The 24085-nt window shown below is 43.7% G+C and overlaps 1 protein-coding gene and 1 non-coding gene across 2 annotated transcripts in view; one reads left to right on the top strand and one right to left on the bottom strand.

The window, feature by feature from the left end:
• The window catches only part of PHF20 (PHD finger protein 20), a 145213-nt gene extending 124146 nt beyond the window's left edge, over positions 1-21067 (bottom strand). The window contains exons 1-2 of the mRNA XM_040638250.1: positions 20927-21067; positions 1183-1297 (exon numbers count right to left, since the gene is read on the bottom strand). Of these exons, the coding sequence (XP_040494184.1) occupies positions 1183-1265 (83 nt within the window). The 5' untranslated portion in view covers positions 1266-1297; positions 20927-21067. The remainder of the gene's footprint in view (positions 1-1182; positions 1298-20926) is intronic.
• A 1433-nt stretch (positions 21068-22500) lies between these two features.
• LOC121104664 lies at positions 22501-22604 on the top strand. The gene has a single exon (XR_005837014.1). It is a non-coding gene; the product is annotated as a U6 spliceosomal RNA (small nuclear RNA).
• The last annotated feature ends 1481 nt before the right edge of the window (positions 22605-24085 follow it).

Here is a 24085-nt window from a genome sequence, read left to right as displayed (position 1 = left end):
TTAATAAATTTTATTATTAAATTTTACACACTAATTTGTTTTACTAATATTTATTAATATTTTTTAATTCTGAGTGATAAGTATACAGATTATTTTATGGCTAGCTGTACTTTTTTACTTTTTCTATATTTTAATTTTTTCCACATTAAAAAAGAATTCCCTCCCTTGATTAAGCTGCCTTAAAAAGAGCTGAGGGAAAACAAAAAAGGTAAATAATTACAGATAATACAAACAGCCTAAAACAACTAGGTGTTCAAAATGTCCATAATTCATATATCAAATCTTCTAGCCCCAAAAGGCAGCAGAGACATTTTCTGCCCCTGCCAAGATTTCCCTGCTTCTCTTTTTCTCTCTTTTCTCTTCCTACACCCCAGGAACTGGTCAGTCTATTTTGAGAAAACTCCCCAAAAGGGCTACACTCTTCCTTATGAAAACTCAGAAAGGCTTGAGTTCTGAAACCCCCACCTTTATCTTAAGCATTAACAAATGACCAAATTCTAGGATGTTCTCAACAACAACCATCATTTTACAGTTGGTAAGGAAGGCCTTTCTCCACATATTCCATTATTTGATTCTCAGAAAAACTCTGAGGTTGATATTACTACTACCCACACATTTACAGATGAAGCTGATGCTCAAAGTGGTAATTACCACCCAGAGGTCACAAGTCAATGACAAGTCAGGACTACAACCCCTCAGCCTCTAAATTTAATCACCCCTACTGAGTGATGACTAAATTTCAACCATAACATACACCCAGAAAACAGGAGGGGTTGTTCACAACACACAAACTATTCCAATCTAATCCCTTTCCTTCATTCTTCCATCCCTGATCTTTCCTCTCCTCTTCCAGACAGGCAGGCAAGAACAAGAGAGCTGCCACTTTTAACTGTTCCCTGCCTTGTAGCCATCCATGCTTCTTTTTCCCATCAGTCCTTTCCCCAAACAGGCAGAAAGGAGAAACAAGTATTAACAAGTAGTCACTGGATGGTCTCCATGACAGAGGGATCCCAGCACCAAAAAGAAAGGACATTTCCACAGCTCTAGGCTTAAGTCTCCTTCTACCTTCCAAGAGTCAGGGAGCAGGAAAACACTAGAGAAAAGCCCAGGCTACCCCTTTTTATCAATGCTAGCAAAAATCCTTTACTGAGGAATTTAATTAACAGAAAAATGTAAAAGTACCAGTTTTTTAATCGGTCCCGGGCTTCCAACTGGGCTCCCACTTCAAAGCTGATTCCTCGTCTGTTAGGTGGATGCTTTGTCATTTTCAGTCATCAGCGGGGCTGCCTTTATTCTCCTGAAAAAGCCAATTAAATATTTATGAAACTTAGGCAAAGTCTGCCCAGAGTGTAGCATCGCTCACTACACATAAAAGACAAACAGGCATTATTCAAAACAAAAAGCTCCAGGAAACTGCCAGTGGCTTCTTTAAGCCTGCTCTCATCCTAACACAGGTGTGCCCTCCACTGGCTCCTTCTCTATTATGCAGCAATCTGTACTTCCAGAAGCCATGAGGAGAACCCACACTCAACCATGCTGACCAAGGACTCACTTATAAGGGGCACCCCTCAGAACTCCAAAAAAACTATTGTTCTCCACATTAAATACAATCATTTGCTAATGCGTTGTCAACAAGTATCTGCTGAGAGACTAGGAAAACGGTAAAGACCAAAAGAGACACAGTTCCTGTCCTCATGAAGCCTCTAGTCCACTGGGGGGAGACAAAAATGTAGCCAGTAAACAGATGAATAACTACAAGCTGCAACTCCTACGAATTTTAAGTAATACAAAAGAAGTAAACAAAAGCTGAGACTCTGATTTCTGGCCCTACTTGGAAGGCCAGACAAGGAAGAACTATACTTTTTTGTTCTATTTATATTTTCTGCCTCTTCTTGAGTTCATTCTGACAACTTATATTTTCCTAAGTAATTCATCAAATCTTTGGATACTGGGATGCTGGTGAATAAAATTTATCTTTAGGGGCCAGACATGGTTCTGATGGAAATGTAGCCACTCTGAGCTGTTGGGGCACTTAAGCAGGAGATGCTCACACAGCAGGTTACCTCAAACTGCATTTTCCTGCACTAAACTTTGGGTCTCAAAAGTTTATACTGCCCAAGCAACACCACAGCACTGCCAAGTCAACATCTGCCTCATACCAGAAACACAATCTTTGTAGTGGACTGAATGTGGAAAAATCACACAAGTGGATCCTCATATCTGATGTGTAATGCCATCACATCTTAGGAAGAATTTGTTTGCAGTACATTACATGAAAAGGCAGGATCCCAAAATACACCACTTTGAGCCCACATTAAAACTCATGTATGTTTGGGACACCTGAGTGGCGCAGTCAATTAAATGTCCAATTCTTGGTTTCAGCTCAGGTCATGATCACAGAGTCCTGGGATCAAGCCCCATGTTGGGCTCCCCCTCCCTTTACTCCCGCCCCTCCCCCACCTGCACACACTCTCTCTCTCTCTCTAAAATAAATTAATCTTTAAAACTCATGTGTGTTTAGGGGTGTCTGGGTGGCTCAGTCAGTGAAGCACCAGACTCTTGACTTCTGCCAAAGTCATGTTCTCAGGGTCAAGAGATCAAGCCCCACATCAGGCTCTGCACTGGGTATGCAGCCTGCTTAAGATTCTCTCTCTCCCTCGCCCTCTGTCCCTCCCCCTGCTTGTGCGCTCTTTCTCTCTCTCTCAAATAAATAACTGAAGTCTTAAAAAAAAAAAAAAAAAAAAAAAAGCTGGTAGAAAAATACAGGTTGTAGGTGATTGTTCTTTTCCTTTTATTTATTAATTTTTTGAAGTAATCTCTATACCCAACATGGGACTTGAACTCACAACCCTGAGATCAAGAGTCACGTACTCTACCAACTGAGCCAGCCAGGTGCGCCTGTTCTTTTCCGTTTAAACAGTTTCATAGGGACACCTGGGTGGTTCAGCTGGCTAAGCGTCTGCTTTTGGCTTAAGTCATGATCCCAGGGTCCTTAGCTCCAGCCCTGCATTGGGCTCCCTGCTCAGCGGGGAGTCTGCTTTTCCCTCTGCCTGCCGCTACCCCTGCTTGGGCTCTCGCTCTATCTCTCAAATAAATAAAATCTTTGAAAAAAATAAAGTTTAGTAAATTAAAAGATTTTCACAATGGAAATTTTCCATAAGAAAAACAAAAACATGTAATTTGAAGGATGAGCTATCCATTAAACAACCAATTCGCAAGGGCTGATACCAGGTAACACACAAAGCAAGTGAAATGAAGGCAGGAAATGGTTGACAGTTGTATTAAGGAAGCTGAAACATTCTAATAAACTGAAAAGTTACTATGTTAAGAAGGAGTGTTTCCAGTATAAGAACCCTAGGAAAGGGAGAGCCAGAGGTCTGAATGGCTTTACCTACCACTCTCCAGGAAAATGAGACATTAAATCTTATAAGTAAATCCAATCGGTATAATTTTTCATTTTGGGGGCACTTGAGTGGCTCAGTCGTTTAAGTGTCTGCCTTCGTTCAAGTCATGGTCCCAGCCCTGCATGGGCGGGCTCCCTGCTTAGCGGGGAGCGTGCTTCTCCCTCTCCAGCTCCCCCTTGCTTGTGTTCCCCCCTCCCTCTGACAAATAAATAAATAAATAAATAATCTAACCCCCCAAAAAAAGTTTTCATTTTGGCTTGATTGACAAATACCACCTCAAATTATCTATCCTTTTATCTCTGACTTCATGCATAAGTAACATACAGATTAATAATCTGGCCTCCCAGGGGCGCCTGGGTGGATCAGTCGTTAAGCATCTGCCTTCGGCTCAGGGCCTGATCCCGGCAATCTGGGATCGAGCCCCACATCAGGCTCCTCCGCTGGAAGCCTGCTTCTTCCTCTCACTCCCCCTGCTTGTGTTCCCTCTCTCGCTGGCTGTCTCCATCTCTGTCAAATACATACATACATACATACATACATAAAAAATAGTTTGGCCTCCCAGATTATATGCAAAAGTAATGCCAGGGCTGCCTGGCTGGCGCTGTCGAGAGAGCATGCAACTTTTGATCTCAGGACTGTAAATTAGAGCCCCACGTTGGGTGTAGAGATTACTTTAAAAAAAAAGAAAGAAAAGAAAAAAAAGAAGCAATGCCCAACAAGAAGGCAAGAGTGGCACTGAACACTCACTGAGCTCCTCCTATTTGTCAGCAGAGGGACAGCTCCCTTTTATAGATGCTTGACCTCAATCCCCAAATCCACCCCATACTAGCTGAATGAATTTAGGTAAATTACTTAACCCCTCTGAATTTGTTTCCTCTCCTTAAAAAGGGTTATCGGTGATAACAGTACCTGTGTCTCCAGGCAGTGGGTGTGAGGATTAAATAAAATAATCCATTTAAGGGGCACAGGACGGGTACAAAGTAAGGACTATAAAGGAGTTATTAACTATTAATAATTCTATTATCACAAATGAAGAAATTATGCTTAAAGTAATTTGGTTAAGGTTCAGGTGCTAAGTGACAAGCCCCAGAACAAAAGCTCAGGTCTGCTTGATTTCTGAAGTAATTCTTTCACCACACAAATTCTCCCCAGGTACCCTAGGAGGCCTTCCATTAAAATACAGGAGTGTGGAAGGAAGGCAGTAAATGAATGAAGATGAGCAAATTATTCCCAGGGGCTCAAAGGGAAAAAAAAAAAGGGCAGGGGGGAGAAAGAAAGAAACAATTCCTCTTGAGGCTGAATTGTCAGAAGGTCTTCCTTACCATGAACCAAAACCTGTTCCATTCTAACTCTGACCCACCCGTTTGAAGTTTCACTCTCTGGTATTGAGAGGGAGCAGAAGGCTAGCTGAAGACAAAGCATAAGCTGACACCCTGCAACCTCTCCCCTTACCCCCACTCCTGGGTAGGGTAAATGTGACATTCTTCCAGGAAGCTCTCAACATAATGTTAATGCTTTACTAGAAGGAAAAACAACCATAGCTTGAAAATAGCAAGGCCTCCAGTATCCTGAGAGTCTTCTTTAGCATATGAAAATCATTTTGGACACCTCCCTTTTTCCTTTTTCCCCCAACTCCCAAGTATATAATCAGCCACGCCTCACAACCCCCCTGCAGCAGCTCTTTCTATCCATGGGTCCCATCCCAGTTCTTTAATCAAACCACCATTTTGCACCAAGAACGTCTCAAGAATCTTTCTTGGCCGTTGGCTCCAGACCTCACCCCACCAAACCTCACCTACATTCCTAAACTACATCAGTACCACAAAGAATAAGATGAAGGATTAATCTGACTTTTGTGTCCCATCCCCAATCATCCCTCCACTCCTCTGGGGTGGCAGTGTTTGTTTTTAGATTTCACATTAAATCAGTAAGGCATTGTGCTGGAAATTAGGAATAAGAAATCCAATTCAGTCCCTGCTCCAGTCCACCCAAAAAGACAAACACAAACACTGGAAAGAGATGAACAAACTCCAACAAGGGGCAAGGGGAATGACACCTGAGAAATCATCTAAAAGTCTCAATTTAATTTTGTTGTTATTGTTTTTAAATAAGCTCTACGCCCAACATGGGGCTTGCACTCACAGCCCTCTGAGATCATCTATGGACTTAGGCAGCCAGGCACCACAAAAGCCTCAATTTAATTTGACAACAACACTAACAAATAAAAAAGAGTTCAAGACAGAAGCAGAAATTTAAAAAAAAAAAAAAAAGTTACCTAAGAAGTTCCTTTTTTTAACTTCTCACATTTAGTTTTAAACACAGATTGTTCTCAAGATACAAAAAGGGGAAGATTCCATAGCTTTTAACTTATCCATTCTTCAGGGCCTTAGCTTATTCTTCCAAAAATCTCCAGCTTCCAGAATTAAAAGTTAAAGGGAATACATTCAATAAGAACATGGAGGAAAATTAAGAGAAAAAAATCTTATGCAATCTGTATTTATACAGGATTCCATTTTAAAGACCTTGACAGAACTTTAAATTACTCCTTCACATTTCCTACAATGGGAACCCACTGCCACAAAGAAGACATAAAGCCTTATTTCCTTAAATACAGTATTCATAGTCGAGGCTCCTGTTATCAATAATAATAAAAGCTTTAAGTATATGCTGTGTAATAATGTTTAAAAGGCACTTTCAGAAATGGGGGGAACAGCTACAATGCATATGACAAGGAGCTAACTTCCTATATTAACAAAGAGTGCACACAAACCAAGAACAAAAAAGTCAACTTACTTAAAAGCAGGCAATGTATAAGAACTGGCAGACTACTGGGGAGTGGGGAGATAATACAAAGGTCTAATAGCATGTTATATTCTATCTATGTAAACTGACCCTAAATTAAAGGAAATATAAATCAAAATAACAATTTTTCAGTTCTAAGGCAAAAAAATCTAAAGGTAGGATAACCAGTGTTTGCAGGGATGAGGAGAAAAAAGCATCCTTATGCACTGTTGATGGAAGCATAAATTGGAAAAGCTTTTCCAGAGGCAACTTGGCACTATCTACAAAAATACACATGCAGCGCCTGGCTGGCTTAGTCAGAAGAGCATGCGACTCTTGGGGCGCCTGGGTGGCACAGCGGTTAAGCGTCTGCCTTCGGCTCAGGGCGTGATCCCGGCGTTATGGGATCGAGCCCCACATCAGGCTCTTCTGCTATGAGCCTGCTTCTTTCTCTCCCACTCCCCCTGCTTGTGTCCCCTCTCTCGCTGGCTGTCTCTATCTCTGTCGAATAAATAAATAAAATCTTTAAAAAAAAAAAAAAAGAAGAGCATGCGACTCTTGATCTCAGGGTCATGAGTTCAATCCCCATGTTGGGAGTAGAGATTACTTAAATTAAAAATACACATATCTGCAACCCAGCAGTCCCACTGCCAGTAACCTACCCTAAAGTCTGCCAAACTACCTGTAACATGATCAATATAGCTCTGCAATTTCTGCAGCTAGTATGTCCATCAAAAGAGGCCTTGGTAAATGAATTACGGCTCATCTATACAATAGAATGTTGTACAGCCATTAAAAGGAATAATGGCAATCAGCAGATGCTGATACGGAGCCATCTGTAAGACATATTGTCAAGTAAAAAGGGCACAGTATAGAGGCATGTGCATGGTATTATCCTTTCAATGTAAACAAACATAAATACAGACACATCTATTATAGCATACCCATAAAATTATTTCTTAAAAGGAACTAAGAAACTGTTTTTTGGGTTTGTTTTTTTTTTAAGATTTTAATTATTTATTTGAGAGAGAGTGTGTGAGAGGGGTGAGGGGCAGAGGAAGAAGCAGACCCCTGGCTGAGCAGGGAGCCTGATGCAGGGTTGATCCTGGAACTCCAGGATCATGACCTGAGCCAAAGGCAGACCATTAACCGACTGAGCCACCCTGGCGTCCAAGAACTAAGAAACTGTTTCAGTAGTTCCCTTAATGAGAGGAATGGAGCATGGAAATGTAATTTTTCATTTTTTATCTTACTATATTGTTAGAATTTTCTAACCTTGAGAATGTACTTTTTTTGTTGTTGGCAGGGATGTATCTAGTTGATAATATTTTAATTTTGGATTACTTCTTTGTATTTTTAAAAAAATATTATTTAAACAGAGGAAAGTCCTTTCATTTTTATACCATCTTACCAGACCTTCATAACTGCCAAGTGATCTAGTTATAACTATATGTGACATTCCCATGGCACAGAAAGAAAACTGAGGTGCAGAGGAGCTAGCAGCTTCAGAGGTCCTCCAAACCAGGAGATATCCCGGGATGCCTGGGTCGCTCAGTCAGTTAACCGTTTACCTTCAGCTCAGGTCATGATCCCAGGGTTGTGGGACTGAGTCCTACATTGGGCTCCTTGCTCAACAGGGAGTCTGCTTCTCCCTCTGCCTGCCGCTCCCCCTGCTTGGGCTCTCGCTCTCTCTGACAAATAAATAAATAAATAATCTTGAAAAAACAAAAAAACAAAAAACAGGAGCCATCCCTCTTATAACATGTAACAGGATTTTCCCAGAGATACACAAACCACTTCTCAAAGGCCCTTCTTCTCTCCCCTACCAAAGTTGTTACTATGTTTATTATATTCATGCCTTTAGATATAAACATAATTTGAATACAGACAGGAAGATTAAGTAATTGGATGCTTTTCATATGTTGTGTCAGAATTATCACACCATTATATAACAAGCAGAAATATTTAACTTTTCAGAAAGAACAAAACCTAAGACTGGCCCAGCTGTGGGGAAACTGAACATTTCAACCACTGCCTAATGCCCTGACCATGGCCATCCTTTTATTACCTCAATCTGCAAGCAACGAACAAGCTATAAAACTGCTTATACACTTGGACTCAGTAACTTCAATGTGAAGAATACAGTTCAGGATAAAAATAAATCATTTTGTAAAAACGAGAAAAAAAATAGCTCTTTAGATAAAACTCTGGGGAAACTAGATATAGTTCACATGTTTAAATACAAGAGAATACTGGGGCACCTAGGTGGCTCAGCTGGTTAAGCATCTGACTCTTTTTTTTGGCTCAGGTCATGATCTCAGGGTCCTGAGATCAAGCCTGCTTGGGGTATTCTCTCTCCCTCTCCCATCTCCCTGCCACTTCTGTTCTCTCTCAAACAAAACACAAACAAAAAAAAAAAAAAGAGAGAGAGAGAGAATATTTAAATAAAACCTAAGGTAGTAGGATTATACTCTAAGATCCATTAGGGAAAGGAATGACTGACACTCAACAGATGCATAATAAATGAAGTAAAACACAAAATGACAAGGATGTGAACTAACTTTACAAAAGAACAGACAGAAAATATCCTTAGGCAGACTAACAAGACCTACATAAAAAACATTTATAATGATAATAACAATAGCTAACTGTACACATATTAAGTCATGTAATCCTTATAGCAACTACAGAAGTAGCTACCATTATTAATCCTTACTGCAAAAATGAGAAAGAGGAACAAAGGAAAGTTAGGGACATCCTAGGACACCCATATAGTAAGAGGCTGTGCCAAGATTTGAACCATAGGCCCTATGGCTCCAGATTCTCAACCACTACCACATATTTGTTTATGAGCTACATTTTTGAGTTCTCTTTCTTAACTCATCAAATGAGGATTAATAATGGCCCCTATCTTGGATGCTATAAGGATTAGGTGAGAAAAGATGTGAAAAGTCCCTATTTGTAGGGACACAAAGTAGGTACTCAAAAAATGGCAGAATTTTCCGAATTCATAATACATTTACAGTTAATGTTATACTGACAAGGACTCTGGGTTTCATTCTGGGAGAGGTGGAAGAGTACTGTAGCCATGGTAACTGGAGGTCCTGCCCTCAGCAACCCCATTGTGCTCAAGAAGGAACTGAAGGCTCAAAGTAATAAAGAATTAAAGTGATAGATGGGTATGGAACAAGACTTTTCAACAAGTCAGCTGAGACAGAATCAGGGGGAAATAAACCCAGGGACCCTCAAGGGAAGAATGTCAATCACCAGAAACTACAGAACAAGCTTTGTGATAACCTAATAGCGCTTGCATTCAACCTCCATTTAAAGCTGATGGTGCCTCTGAAACTTAATGCAACACCTTTTCAATGGAGGGACACTTCAAGCAAAACACCACCTTAAATCTTTATGCCTCCTTCATTCAATAAATATTTATTTTTTTAAAACATTTTATTTATTTGAGCAGGGTGGGGCTGGGGGGAGGAGCAGAGGGAGAGAGGACAAGCAGACTCCACGCTGAGTGCAGAGCCTGACACAGGGCTCCATCCCACCACCCTGAGACCGCAACCTGACCCAACCGACTGAATCACCCCGGCGCCCCTCAATAAGTATTTATTGAATGCCTATGAGCCAGGTGCTGCAGAGAGATACTAGGAGGACAAGACTACCCCATCCCTGTTCTCTAGTGGGGAAGGGAGACAATAAACAAGATACACACAAAGAAGATAATCTCTGGCAGGATAAGCACCCTGGGGAAAACATGAACAAAACAATGTGAACCAGTGACAGAGGAGGACCACTTTAGATAAGGCTGTTACTAAGGACTCTGAAGAGCTGAGATCTGACAGAGATCTAAATGACCAGAAGACAACCATGTAAGATCTAGGGGAAAAAATCTAGGCAAAGAGAAAGTCCTACAGGCAAGGTGCCTCAGGTGGGAATGAGGTCCCCTCTCCCTCACAGCCCAGTGCCTAGGAGGTGGAGACTAGCCTGCAGCCCACAGTGTTGTCCCATAAATGCATAAACAGTATCAGCAGGTCCAGTGACACCTTGATCTCACAGGAAGAAGTTTCCAAGGGGACTCTCTGCCCGAGTATTGTCTTGGAGGAAGGTCAGGAATGCTTAGGGGTGGGAGCACAGAGAGATTTTAGACTCAGATTCTCACCAATCCTGGCTCCACTAATTGTTGGCGGAGTTAAGATGAGAAAAATCACTGAGCCTCTCTCTGTTTGCCCACCTATAAAATGGGATTAATAACCCCTACCTCCTCGGGTTGATGTGAGGAATAAGTGAGCTAATGGATGTCCAATACTTAGCACAGTAAACACTAAATATTCAGTATTAGAGATAAAATAGTTGTGTAACAGTAGTAGCAGCAAAAAGGACACAAAGGATTATAAGGCACAAAGGATTATAGTCTAGTCAATATTATCATGAAATATCAACAAATAGTACCCAATATACTAAAGAACGTAAGAAGCATGTCTGTAGTCCTAGGGAGATGACAAACTGGTTGAAGTCGGGGCAAGGGCCCCTCCACCCTCAAGGACACAGAAGGAAGACTGGATCTAAAGCCAAGACCGGTTCCATTCCTCAGGCCCCTCCCCAGCTCACACTGTAACAACTGAATTAACCTCTTTTATTCGAGGAGGTTAGGAAGTAAGCAAAGGAGAGGGGGTGAAATTAGGAAAGAAGGAAGGAAAGAAATAGGCCAAAAATTCCCTTACCCTCTTTACAGATACTTGAAATGCTTTCTCCAAGAGCCAAGCTTTTCCTTCCACAATTAAAATCAGACAGAGAGCAAACACAGGTTGAGTTTACTTATTCCAAAACACTGAGAATGAGTTGGTCAAATCAGTGATCTGCCCAAAGCAGTGGAAAGGGCCTATTGTACAGGCTGGGCTCCAGAATATATTTGCTCAATAACCTTTGCCACCTTCCTCACCTTCACTGAGCTAATCATCCTACCCTCACAAGTACCTTTTCTCCTCATCAGAGTTGAAGGCCCAAGACTGGTCAATGTGCCAAGCTAGAAACATGGACATCACCCTTGCCTCCCACTCACACTCCCCACTTTGTAATACCTACTTCTAGGCCTCTCTCACCTCAGGCCCCCATCAGATCTAATCCAGTAACTATAAGGGCTTTCAGCAGAGCTCAAAACCCCTAGCCACACCCTCCCAGATCAAATCAACACTGTCTCATAAACTCACCTCTTCTGCCTGTTTTAATACAGATACTATTCTAAGTGCTTTCTATAACCATCATCTCATTTAGTGTCTACCTTAGAGATTTGTAGTGATGATGATGATGATGATTCTCACTTTTTTTTTAAGATTTTATTTGTCAGAAAGAGAAGAGAGAGCGAGCACACAAGCAGGAGGAGGGGAAGGCAGAGGGAGAAGTAGGCTCCCCACTCTAAAATAAATTTCTGGGGGCGCCTGGGTGGCTCAGTCATTAGTGGCTGCCTTCAGCTCAGTTCATGATCTCAGGGTCCTGGGATCGAGCCCCACATCAGGCTCCCTGCTCAACAGGAGGCCTGCTCCTACCTCTCCATCTGCCGGCTGCTTCCCCTGCTTGTGCTCTCTCTCTGTCAAATAAATAAAATCTTAAAAAAAATAAAATAAAATCAATCAATCAACCAGTTCGGGTTATGTCAATTATATCTCAATTTAAAAAAAAAAACCAGCTCAGTAGTTCCCCTATGGAACCAAGTTCAAGCTACTCAGTGTGGCATTAAGGATGAGTGAGTTAGCCATTGTGACCAAACCAACCTAGGAGTCTCTAAAGGTGGGCCCTTAAAAATAGGACAGTAGGCAAGCTTAGCAGAGGGGCAGTGGCACACAATAGTTAGGTGCCAGAACTCTGGAGTGAGACAGGCTGGGTTTGGATCCCAGCTCCAATATTTTCCAGTTAACATTGTACAAGCCATTTTCTCTGTAACCCCAGGCTCCTCACCTGTAAAATAGGAATAGTACCAGTACCAACTTCATACCTTCATACAGGTGTTGTGAAGAGAGAAATTACTTAGGCTCTCAGAGTATTACTGCTCTCGCAGCCACATGTACAGCCAGACTCCTTGCAGTTCCAACCTCCAGGACCTTTGCTCTGCCCAGTCCTTCCACACCTCCCCGAAGGGGCTGGCTGGGCCAGCGGCTCACTATAATATTCTCCCATGGCAGTCTGGCCTGTTCTCTGGGCCACAGCACTCAGCACTCGACACTGAAACTGCCTGTCTCTGAGCGATCTCTCACAAGGCCCTGAACTCCCTCATAGGCAGCCCCAGCATTTAACAGGCAGTGCCCTTACGTGGTGGTCAGGTGCTTGTTAAATGTCAACTTCCTCACTGGCAGAATAAAAACAGAAAAAAGACAACTATCACTCCCCTAGAAGGAAGTAGGGATTCAAGAAGACATCACGTGGAGGCTCTTTGAAAGTGCTACCCACGCGTAAATGAAGGAACCCTTATTACTCCTTAGGGGCAGGGGAGGAAGGCAAGGCACAAGGAATGAGGCACCTGAAGACAGACCACAATTTTCCTCCTGGGGCCTAAGAAAAACCGTATTCGTTTTTCAGTCAGGGGAGGCTCCAGTCCACAAATGCTGGTAGCTGTAGAGTGGGTTTGTGTGACTTCCTTTCAGAGGGAGCCTTTTTTTTTTTTTTTTAAGGTTTATTTAGGGCACCTGGGTGGCTCATTCGTTAGGCGTCTGCCTTCAGCTTGGGTCATGATCCCAGCGTCCTGGGATTAAGCCCCACATCAGGCTCCCTGCTCAGCGGGGAGCCTGCTTCTCCTTCTTCCAGCTTTCCCTGCTTGTGTTCCCTCTCTCCTTGTCTCTGTCAAACAAATAAATAAAATCTTAAAAAAATAAATAAATAAAAAAGATTTATTTATTTGAGGGAGAGAGAGAAAGAGAATGCATGCGTGTGGGCACTCCCGAGTAAGGGGAGGAACAGAGGCAGAAGAATCTCAAGCAGACTCCCCAAAGAGTACGGAACACCACTTGGGGCTCTATCTCATGACCCATGAGATCATGACCTGAGCCGAGCCCGATGCTTAACCGACGGAGCCACCAATTTGAATATGGAGTCATTACTCCACAGGGCCTCCAAAGACATTTTCCTGAATTACAAGGGTTTCACTGCTTATGGGGTTTTAAAGACAAATAAAGTATTTAATAGTTAACTAATTCATTACCTTATTCTTTAAATATTAACTTTTATTCCTGGCCTTTATTATTAATACCAGGAAATGGCTTACATTTACTTCACCACAGGCTAAGTCCTTGACAAATACCTTATTCCCAACAATGCAGAGAAGTTGGCAGTATTATCCCATTTTACAGAGGGAAAGGAGGCTTAGAGAAAATAATTTGCCCATGGTCACCTGACTAGGTGGAAGAGCTGGGATTTGAGAAGCAGGACCTCCTCTAAGACCCACTATACTTACACTACTTTTAAAAAAGGGCCTTTGGAAATATACATAAATAAATAAAAGAGGCCTTTGGGATATCTGCACACTAATGATATTAAGGGATTACTTGTTTAAGCTGTTCAGTGTAAAAATGAAAAAAAAATTGTCTTTTCCTTCTCTACTGATAGAGTTACGGATAAAATACAAACTGACAAATAACACGAAGGGATTTTAAAAAACAATTTGTGAGGAATAAAACAGAATAGTAAGATACACTCAACTCTTCACACTTTACCAAGTTTTGATAACCTTATATGTTAGGTTTTCTCATTCCCATTTTAAAGATGAAGGAATGGGACGCCTGGGTGGTTCAGTTGGTTAAGTGTCTGCCTTCAGCTCAGGTCATGATCCCAGGGTTCTGGGATTAAGCCCTACATCAGGCTCCTTGCTCAGCGAGGAGCCTGTTTCTCCCTCTGCCTCTGCCTGCTGCTCCCCTTGCTTCTGCTCTGTCAAACGAATAAATAAAATCTTAAAAAATAATAAAATAAAAAATAAAGATTAAGAAATGGGGCACCTGGGTGCCTCAGTCAGTTAAGCATTTGCCTTTGGCTCAGGTCATGATCACAGGGCCTTGGGATTGAGCCCCACATTCGGCTCTGCACTCAGCACAGAGTCTGCTTGGGATTCTCTCTCTCCTTCTACCCTTCCCACACCCTCCCCCTAAAAAAAAATTAAGTCTGTACTAGGACAAAGAAAGCCTGAAATACTAAGATGCCTGGGAGTCAGCCTTTAAAATCCTAGGATTGGGGTGCCTGAGTGGCTCAGTCGGTTAAGTGTCTGCCTTCAGCTCAGGTCATGATCCTGAGGTCCTGGGATCAAGCCCCATGTCAGGATCCCTGCTCAGGAGGGAGTCTGCCTCTCCCTCTCCCTTTGCCCCTGACCCCCACTTGTGCACTCACTCACTCTCTCTCTCTCTCTCAAATAAAATCTTTTTAAAGAATTAAAATAAATAATAAAAAAATAAAATCCTAGGATTATGTCCTGACATGGGATAAGCTCTCATCAGATCAAACCATCATTTTTTTTTTTTAATGTAAGCTCTACGCCCAATGTAGGGATTGAACTCACAACCCTGAGATCAACAGTCGCATGTTCTACAGACTGAACCAGCCAGGCACACCCAAACCATCATTTTAAATCCTTCCCCAGGGGCGCCTGGGTGGCACAGCGGTTAAGCGTCTGCCTTCGGCTCAGGGCGTGGTCCCGGCGTTATGGAATCGAGCCCCACATCAGGCTCCTCCGCTGGGAGCCTGCTTCTTCCTGTCCCACTCCCCCTGACTGTGTTCCCTCTCTCTCTCTGGCTGTCTCTATCTCTGTCAAATAAATAAATAAAATCTTAAAAAAATAAAAATAAAAAAATAAATAAATCCTTCCCCAGACTCCTCTTCTCCCTCCTTCAACAAAGTCCATGGATCCAGACACCACCTCCCTTTCATACAAACTGCCCTACTTATGATTGGTGACTCACACCAGGCTCCTAAAATTTTATGGGATTTCTGCAAGCTCATTACTTCCATTATTTGGTCAAAGAAAGCAAAGAACAGCTGGACACCTAGTCCAAGATCCAGCAAAGTTGTCAAGCATTACAAATCGGGGTTTCAATTTTCAATAGGTTACCCTAAGTTAAGGTTAGCCAGTCAACAACCTGTAAGGGGCAATTGCTGAGAGAGATGAATAAGACAGGAATATCCTCCCTTTCTCTGAGCTTACAATCTAACTAAGGAGGCTCTAACTAAGCACACATTTTGGCTTAAAGAATGTTTATCATGAAAAATGTAAACTTCCCCCCAGTAGCTAGCTCCTGGACAGATGAGGAAGGGAGGTTAGGGAGTTATATACAACCTTGAGCCCTGATTTCCAGGCAGTGTCAGCAACTGCCTTTGAGAATCATCGTGTGTTCTCACAGAACTGTTTCCCTCACTGATGAAGTTATTTGAAATCTAGATTTCTTATCATTGTCCTCAGCAATTTCTTGTCTGGGGCTTTAGGAGTGTATTCTTAGGGAAAAAAGCACTTGGAAGTCATTTTTAAATAGCGCTTGTACTCAGGATACACTCCCAAATTTCGGATAGGGAGTTAAAATCTGGGAGAAGTACCAGGTAGCTGATCCCCCACAGATATGGAAGAGCTTTGGAAAAAGAGGACTAAAAGCATTACATCTCACTTTCCCCAAACACCAGCCAAAAGCAAACTACCTACTTCACTTTTAAATTTCATTCTGACTACCCTGCTAATTCAAAGCCAAAAAGAAAGCTGGGGTGGGAGGTGCCTGGGTGGCTCACTCAGTTAAGCATCTGCCTTTGGCTCAGGTCACGATCCTGGAGTACTGGATGGGCTCCCCGCTCACCTACCCTGCTTGCGCTCTCTCTAGAGTTCTCTCTCTCTCAATATATATATATATATATATATGTATGTATATACACACACATATACATATAAATATATATATCTATAGTGAGAGAATTTACCAACATAGTTGTATATAAACTACAAGACTCCCTGTTAGTGACTCAGGAAGTATCTAACACTGAAGGAACACTGAATAACAGTGAGAAGTTTAGGCAATTTTGAATGAAATTAAGCATGAAACTGGCAGAGGACATGGAGGCAGAAGTATGCTGAAGTTGGGTGTGAGGACAAGCTGCCTGCCTAGGTTAGAAAAGAGGCAGTGACAGGAGTGACTTGGACGAGTGAATGATTGGCAGCCCGCCCAACAGAGCACGTGAAGGAAATCAGATCTGCTAACAACAAGCTCCCACCGACACTGGGTTTCTAAGCAAGGTACTGACAAAGACTCAGAGCAGGGTAGACCTTGGAGATAATCAGCCCCTCATTTTACAACTGGGGAGAATGAGGCCCAGTAGCATTAAGTGACTTGCCTGAGGTCTCACAGTGAGTGGAAGAGCTGGGACTAGGGCCAAATCCAGATCAAATCCGTTACTGAAGAGGATCTGACATTCATGTGAGGGATGAGGGGGGAGGGGGAGGCACGGGACACAAAACAGTCTAGTCATTCAGGTTTGTCCTGATTAGGGCCCAGAACAGGATCATGCTGGAAAAAAAGGCCTTGACAGGTGACAGCCAGGGAAATAGGTGCAGATGACTTAAGACATTTGGGAAGGAAAAGTCACTAAGACTCATTTGGTACAAAAAGAGAGCATTGTAAGCACTGATTGCCATCAAAGAATATCATCTTCCCACCAGCATTCGCCTTTGTGAAGCTCTGGTACAGAGATAAGCCAGCAGCTTCTATTCAAGGTCCAGGCACCTGCCTTTCCCAGGCCCATTTCCAAAGAACCTAGAACACCAAGGCCTCCTTGGAAATTCCAACACATATGACCCTGCTCATTTGGGGTATCTCAGTCTCCCTACCCATGGTAGGATGACAAGTGAGGACCTAGAGAGATGAGAGGGCCAACCACTATATCAACCCTGCAGTATTCACTAGAAGACTCTATGTCAAGAGGCACCTCACTGGCTCAGTTCGTTGAGCGTCCAACCCTGGATTTCAGCTCAGGTCATGATGTCAGGGTCCTGGGATGGAGCCTCACATCTGACTCTCCACTCAGCAGGGAGTATGCTTGTCTCCCTCTCCATCCCCTCACCTAATGCACCCTCGTTCCCGTGCCCCCCCCCCCAGAAATAAATAAATAAATCTCCATAAAAAGAGAAGAGGAGCGCCTGGGTGGCAGGGTCAGTTAAGCACCCAGCTCAGGTCATGATCCCAGCATCCTGGGATTGAGCCCCATGTCCCGGGTCAGGCTCCCTGCTCAGCAGGGGGTCTGCTTCTCTCTCCCCCTGCTCTTGCACATGCACAAACTCTCTCCCCCACTCAAAAAAGGAAACAAAAATTCTTTTAATTTAAAATTTTTAAAAAATTTAAAAATTAAAAAAAGAAGAAGAAAAAGACTATGTCAAGAATTATGTTCAGGGACACCTAGGTGGCTCAATCGGTTAAGAATCTGCCTTCAGGGGCGCCTCGGTGGCACAGCGGTTAAGCATCTGCCTTCGGCTCAGGGCGTGATCCCGGCGTTCTGGGATCGAGCCCCACATCAGGCTCCTCCGCTAGGAGCCTGCTTCTTCCTCTCCCACTCCCCCTGCTTGTGTTCCCTCTCTCGCTGGCTGTCTCTATCTCTGTCAAATAAATAAATAAAATCTTTAAAAAAAAAAAAAAAAGAAGAAGGGGACCATGGCCTTGTACAAACTTTAGAGGATATGTCTGAATAAAGAGAAAGTGGAAAATAATACCTCAGCATAAGGCTAACCACCACCTTCCTATTTCCTATTGAAGTATAGAACTTCAATACTCAAAGTGTAATTCAGTAATATTGGTATCACCTGGGAATTAGAAATGCAGATACTGAGGACACACCCTAAAACTACTAGATCAGAATTAACATGTTAGCAAGACCCTCCCCCAGAGGTGATTTAAATGTACATTCAAGTTTGAGAAGCATCGACAGAGAATACTTTAAGGGTGCACTGTATATAGCAGTACCAAACAGATAAAGTACCAAACAGGCACATCAAGAGACCAAGTACCTGCTCACTTTCTGCATATCATATTTTATTAGGTACTGATCAGATAGACCTCCAGTGTTTTTTAATCAATTTGGTATTTACTAACGACCACATGATCTAAATGTGGGATCCATTTCACTTCCTGAAATAAAACACCTTAGCTCTAGGGCTTTCAAGCACATGAAATATAAAACAGCTTAGCTGTTCTGAAAATATAATAATGGTTAATTTTATGCAAGTTCCAACACTGAGTTCAGAGCACTTCTCCACAAGCCCCATTAATTCCTACAGGTCCCTGGGAGTATCATTAAATCCCCCAGCATCCCTAAGAAGCAGGTGCTGGGCAAACATCCAATCTCCAAATGAGATTCAGAAGGATGTGGTCCTGAAAATGCAGTACTTTCCTGCCTCATCCTGCCAGTATAGCTTCTCAGGCCCAAACTCTCTCCCCCACTGAGGCCTCACAGCTGCACACTCAAGTACTTCCCAAAAGGGAGAAAGGTCAGAGGTATCATTATCCCATAAGCACTCGGGATTCCAGCTGTGGAGAAATTAATCCGGTTAGGGGTTCAGGCAGAGAAGCCCTAAGTAAGATCTGGAAAAGCAGAGAGAAATACAAAAGAAAGAACCTACTGAGAGGCTTTTAAAAGACAAGAGGTCTGAGATATTTGGAGATTTTAAGGTGGGGAACCAGAGCAAGCCCTGGCAGACATGTGAGAAAATGATGGGGAGAGATAAGTATCCATCCCCCACCTGCACCTCAGGGACAAGAACAAAAAGAGTGATGAAGAGATTCCTCCAAATGACCTCTTTTCTTGATAAAAGGAAGGAAGAAAGCCAATGTAGGGAGGATCTTATGAGTTGGAAGCAAGACTGGAAGAATCCCTTCAGAAATTTTTCCCAATATAGGGGGAGAAAGCAAAGGAGAGAAAACAATACACATCCAACCAGAATCTTACAGGAAGAAAACCACCCGGAGGATTAAAAGTCCTGTGAATAACCAAAGAAATGCAAGGGGATTCCTTTCCAGTTTAAATCCAGTGCTGGAGGGTCAAGTAGTCCTGGACTTGAGGCCACCTCCAGCTCAAGGAGTAAGCAGAAAAGGGAAAATCTCTACAGACATCAGTAAGCAGAGCAGTGTCCAAAGGGAGTTAGAAACCAGAAAAATGCAGCAAATGGGATAGGGCAAGCTAAGATAGAAGAGTTTCTGTTAGTAAAAAGCAGAAAGATAAAAGATAAAGTAGACATATAAAATACAACATGCAGGCACCCTTGCGGAGGGGGATCTTTTCCTCAGGGGAGGGGAATTCAGGAGGCGTGACTATAGGAAGTGTGCTCTGAAACAACGCCGCAGAAGCAGAGAAAGTGCTGTGCTGAAGAAAGATACGCATTCACCAGAGGAAGGAAGAGGAAATGGGTCCCCTGACCAAGCAGTGAGAGCACCTAAAAGGGAAATGGGGTTCCAAAGAGGAAAGGAAACTGAGGAATGAAAATGTCTTGGATAGAAGAAAAGCTAAAAAGGATAGGAGGCATGCTCAAGAACCAAGGATCATGGCCCCAGAATGAGAGGACTTAGAAAAAAATGTATGTCCTCCCAATTTAAGTATCAGGAAGGTGGCTGCACCCTGAGAACTGTGCAACCAAAAGGGGTGGATTCTGTACATTTTGGAAACACAGGAAATAAATACACTCAGATATGAAAATGAGTCTCCCCCAGGAAATAAAGTAGTTCGATTTGAGGAACTCATGAAAATGGGTGCAACCCCAAGAACACAGTGACTAGAAAAAGCAGTGAATTCCTTTATTTGTGCAACCGCAAACCTCTACCTTCAAACTTCAGGATTCGGATCGCATTTTCAGTAGACTCTGGAAATGAGGCGCACCCCCAGATTTCAAGGGCTGGGGAAACGAAGTAGCCCCTAAATTTAAGAAATTCTGGAAAGCATGTTGCAAGATCTGGGGCCTGGAGAAGGAGAGTCTTTCTTGGATTTGTGGGAATAGAAGCACCCCCAAAACTTTGGTTACTGGATCCCAGATTTGAGACTCAATAATGGGGCAAACCCCAAAATTTGAAAGGAGTGCGTGTTCAGATTGGAGGCTCGGAAAAGGGAGTGTCCTCCCAATTTGGGGGGGTGCCCGAGAAATGGGGTACATCCTCAGTTTGAGGAGCTTTGGAAATTAAGATTAAAACCTCAGGGCTGGAGTTTAAGAAAGGGGATGCACCACATTCTCTGAACTATAGAGAAAGGGGACACTCCCATAGTCAGGGGCTTGAGAAAGGGGTGTGCTCCCCAGAATAGGAAAAAAGAGTCAATAAAAGAAAACGCGTTCCCAAAGCACAAGGTAACAGCAGCGGCTGGTGGTGGAGCTCCCGGGGACCACACAGCTCAGCCTCTAGCCCTATCGCTTACCCCCCACCCCCAACACGGCCCGCTCCGCGCCCCGAGCCCGCACCCCGCGGCCCAGCCCCCTCGGGCGGCACTGATTGGCCGCGACCGCCGTCATTCCCTCGGGCAGCCCTGAAGATTGGGCGCCGCTCGCACGCCCGCCACGCTCTCAGCAGCGGTCCCCGGGCCTCCCTCCGGGCTGGGCGAGCGGGGCCGGGCGGGGAGCGAGGCCGGGCAGGGGACCGGAGCAGCGGTGGCGGTCGTCACCGCTCCCGCTAGCACAGCGCGCTCACGGCGCCGGCCCGGCCCAACCCGGCCCCGGCCAGTCGGCTTCTCCTCGCCGCGCCTCGCCGCGAGCTCACCTCACAGCCCCGCTCCGGCTGCGCCGCTCCAGGACCAACCGACAGAAGGACTCTGCGTGCTGCGCACCACGTGACCCTCGGGACGCGCCCAGCGTATCCCCCGCCCCCCACACACACGCACCATCGCCACCACCGAGTGACGCAGCGCCCCAGCTGCCCCGCCCTCGGCCCCGCCCCGCCTGATGCCCGTGGAGACGGCTCCTGCGGGCCACGCCCACTGCCCTGACGCGCGGGAACCAGGCCGGCGCCCTGATCCAGAGCACGAAGTCCCCACTTACCCATAACCACTGAGGTAACACGAAGCCTGGGAGTGGACACTACCCATCACCTGTTAATTTTGCCTCCTAAGTGCATCTCGAAGCCTCCCACTTTTCTCCATCCCGCTGCCGACACTCCAGGCCAGGCCACCTCTCTCTTAGATGATGGTGGTGCCCTCCATCCTATTACCCTTTCCCCTTCCGATCTATTCTTCATACACAAACGATGAAGCTTTTCAAAACTCAAGTATAATTACAGCCAAACTCTGCTCAAAACTCATTGCCCACTGTTCTTCCGGTTGAAATCTTAATCTTTACTGTAGCCTATCAACCAGGCTCTTCTGAACTTAACCTGCCTCTCTCAAATTCTCACACATCCTGCTTTCCCACGTTCTGGGCCTCTTTCAAGTGCTCAAGCCAAGTTCCTTGACGCCTCGGGGTCTTTGCACTAATACCTCCTCCACTTTGCCTCATTAACTCCTAGGAAAGGATTCCAATTGCTGGTGTGGAGAGGAGCTGTATTTTGCCTCGGGGGACCAAGGTGGGAGTTGCAGCCACACCAAAAGGGTATGAAATGTTTTCCCAATTGGACTTGGGAAGTCCCAAGGAGAGAGGCTGAACATTTGTTATTTATGAGGGCCATGTGGACTTTAATTTACATTGGAAAGACAAGGCAGCCAGATTGCACTTCTTAAAATGTAAATACAATCTTGTCACTGCCCTGCTTAAAACAGCCCATCTATTCACCTGCATCCTTCACCCTTGCTCATCCTCCGGCCACACTGACTTTCTGTCAGTTTCTGTGGTTCTTTCTAAATTCTTTCCAGCTGCTGGATCATTGAATAAGCTGTTGCTTTTTGCAAAGCTGACTCTTCATCATGCAGGTCTGTTTGTCATCTCCTCTGTGAGACTCTCTTTAGCTACATTATCTAAAAGTGTTTCACTCAATCAAATGCCTGCCCCATGGCAATTACTCTCTACCTTATTACTGTTCATTTTCAACGGAGCACTAATACAGTTTTAATTATTTCATTTGTTTGTTCTCTTGATTGTATTTGTCTGTTTCCTAAATTAGAGTTAGGAACTATATTACATCAACTGAATTTTCAAACCTGACAAATAATAGATTTTCAATGTATATCTGTCAAGGGAATGAAAGGAAAGAAAATGATACTGAAAAAAAAAAAAACAAAACTAGTAGATTCTTCTTTATGGCCCAAGTCCATAGGAGAGGTGTTCTTAGAATCAGGATCAAAGAGGGCATTACCTCAGGGCAGAGGAAGAGGTTCTGGGAAACCAGGGACAAAAGCTTCAGCTGTGCTCCCTTCAGCAGCACATATACAAAAATTATAACAATACAGAGATTAATGTGGCCCCTGTGCAAGGATAACATGCAAATTAGTGAAATATTCCATATGTGTAAAACAAAACAAAACAAAAACAAAAAAAACACTTCAGGAATTTGAGGACCAGAACCACCTGCATAAACTCAGCTAAGTGCTCCAATACAGTAAGAAAGGACCTTCCCAGGATCCTCTTGGTTTATGTTTCTTAACATGAAATTGTTCAAATGTTGGTGGCTGGGGCACCGGGGTGGCTCAGTTGGTTAAGTGTCTGCCTTCAGCTCGGGTCATGATCTCAGGGTCCTGGGATCCAGCCCCACGTCAGGCTCAGCAGGGAGTCTGGTTCTCCCTCTCACTCTCCCTTTATGCTCTCTCTCAAATAAATAAATGGAATCTTAAAAAAAAAAAAAAATGTTAGTGGCTGTTGTAGCATATAGAGGATTTGTTGTCCCACAACCATAATTATGCCAAGAATCCCAGACTCAATAGCCCCACACAAATACATGTTTCTTCACTTATTCAGCCTGCATGTATTGAAACCCAGGCTTGAGCTGGGCACCAAAGACACAGGGCAGAATGACATGTAGACCCTGCTCTCCAGGATCTCACAGCCTGGAAATAAATCATTGCAATTTGTAAGTTAAAGTTCTTTTTGTCTGTTGCAAGTACAGGCACTGACACTGTTGCCGATACAAGCACAAGAGAAATACGCTACAAGGATATTAGGGGCCTAGAGCATGAACAGGAGGGCAAGCTTGGAAAACAAGCAGACAGAAAACAGCTTCACCAAGAAGCAACTGCTACTGCCAACAGCAGTACACACTACAGCTGGGATTCAATCCTAACATCCTTTTGTCTTTAAGTCACTCACTTAAGAGGCAAAAAAAATCTTGGCTCGGAGCCGCTATTGATTGGTCAATCTCAGGTCACATGGATTAGTCCAGGCTGCCAGAGAAAGAAAGAAAAGAGGAGCAATCTGCCCCTAAGGATATTCCCTGGAGTTGGGAAGAGGGGAGAGCTGTTGCTGCCCAGGCAAAAATAACTTGATACAGATATGAAAAAATTACCTTGGGAGTTAAGCTCTTTCTGATTCCTGCAGAAACCTGGCTTGCCAGGTTCTTCTAAACTGGACCTTCACTAGCTGCTAGTTACAGAACTCCAGTTTGCAAAATTCTGATCTAAAGCCCCAGTCTTACCCTGCCTCCTTAGCAGCACCCACCTTTCCCCCCAGCATCTCACTAGTAGTCGGTCTCAACCTCCCAATTATATCTTAGGTAGAGCCTTTCTTTGTACAAGATAAGCATTCAACTAATAGTTGTAATTAGTGAATGAGTAAAATAATTAATGTAAAGCAGACTCAATTCCATGAGAATCTCTCCAGCTAAGTATCTAACCAATTCAGAACTCTGGTCCCAGCCTGTGAAATGACAGATCCACAAGGAAACCCTGCATGCACACAAGGTATATAGTAGCACAAGAGGCAGGCAGTAACTGCATGGAAAGTCCTTTCACTCCCTACGCATCACTTTTCTTCTTAAATTGTCACATTTAAGTTAAAT

Source organism: Ursus maritimus, unplaced genomic scaffold, assembly GCF_017311325.1.
Source record: "Ursus maritimus isolate PB19 unplaced genomic scaffold, ASM1731132v1 scaffold_22, whole genome shotgun sequence".
NCBI lineage: Eukaryota > Metazoa > Chordata > Mammalia > Carnivora > Ursidae > Ursus > Ursus maritimus.
Note: the sequence above shows the minus strand (reverse complement) of the source record. Positions and strands in the feature narration are given on the sequence as shown.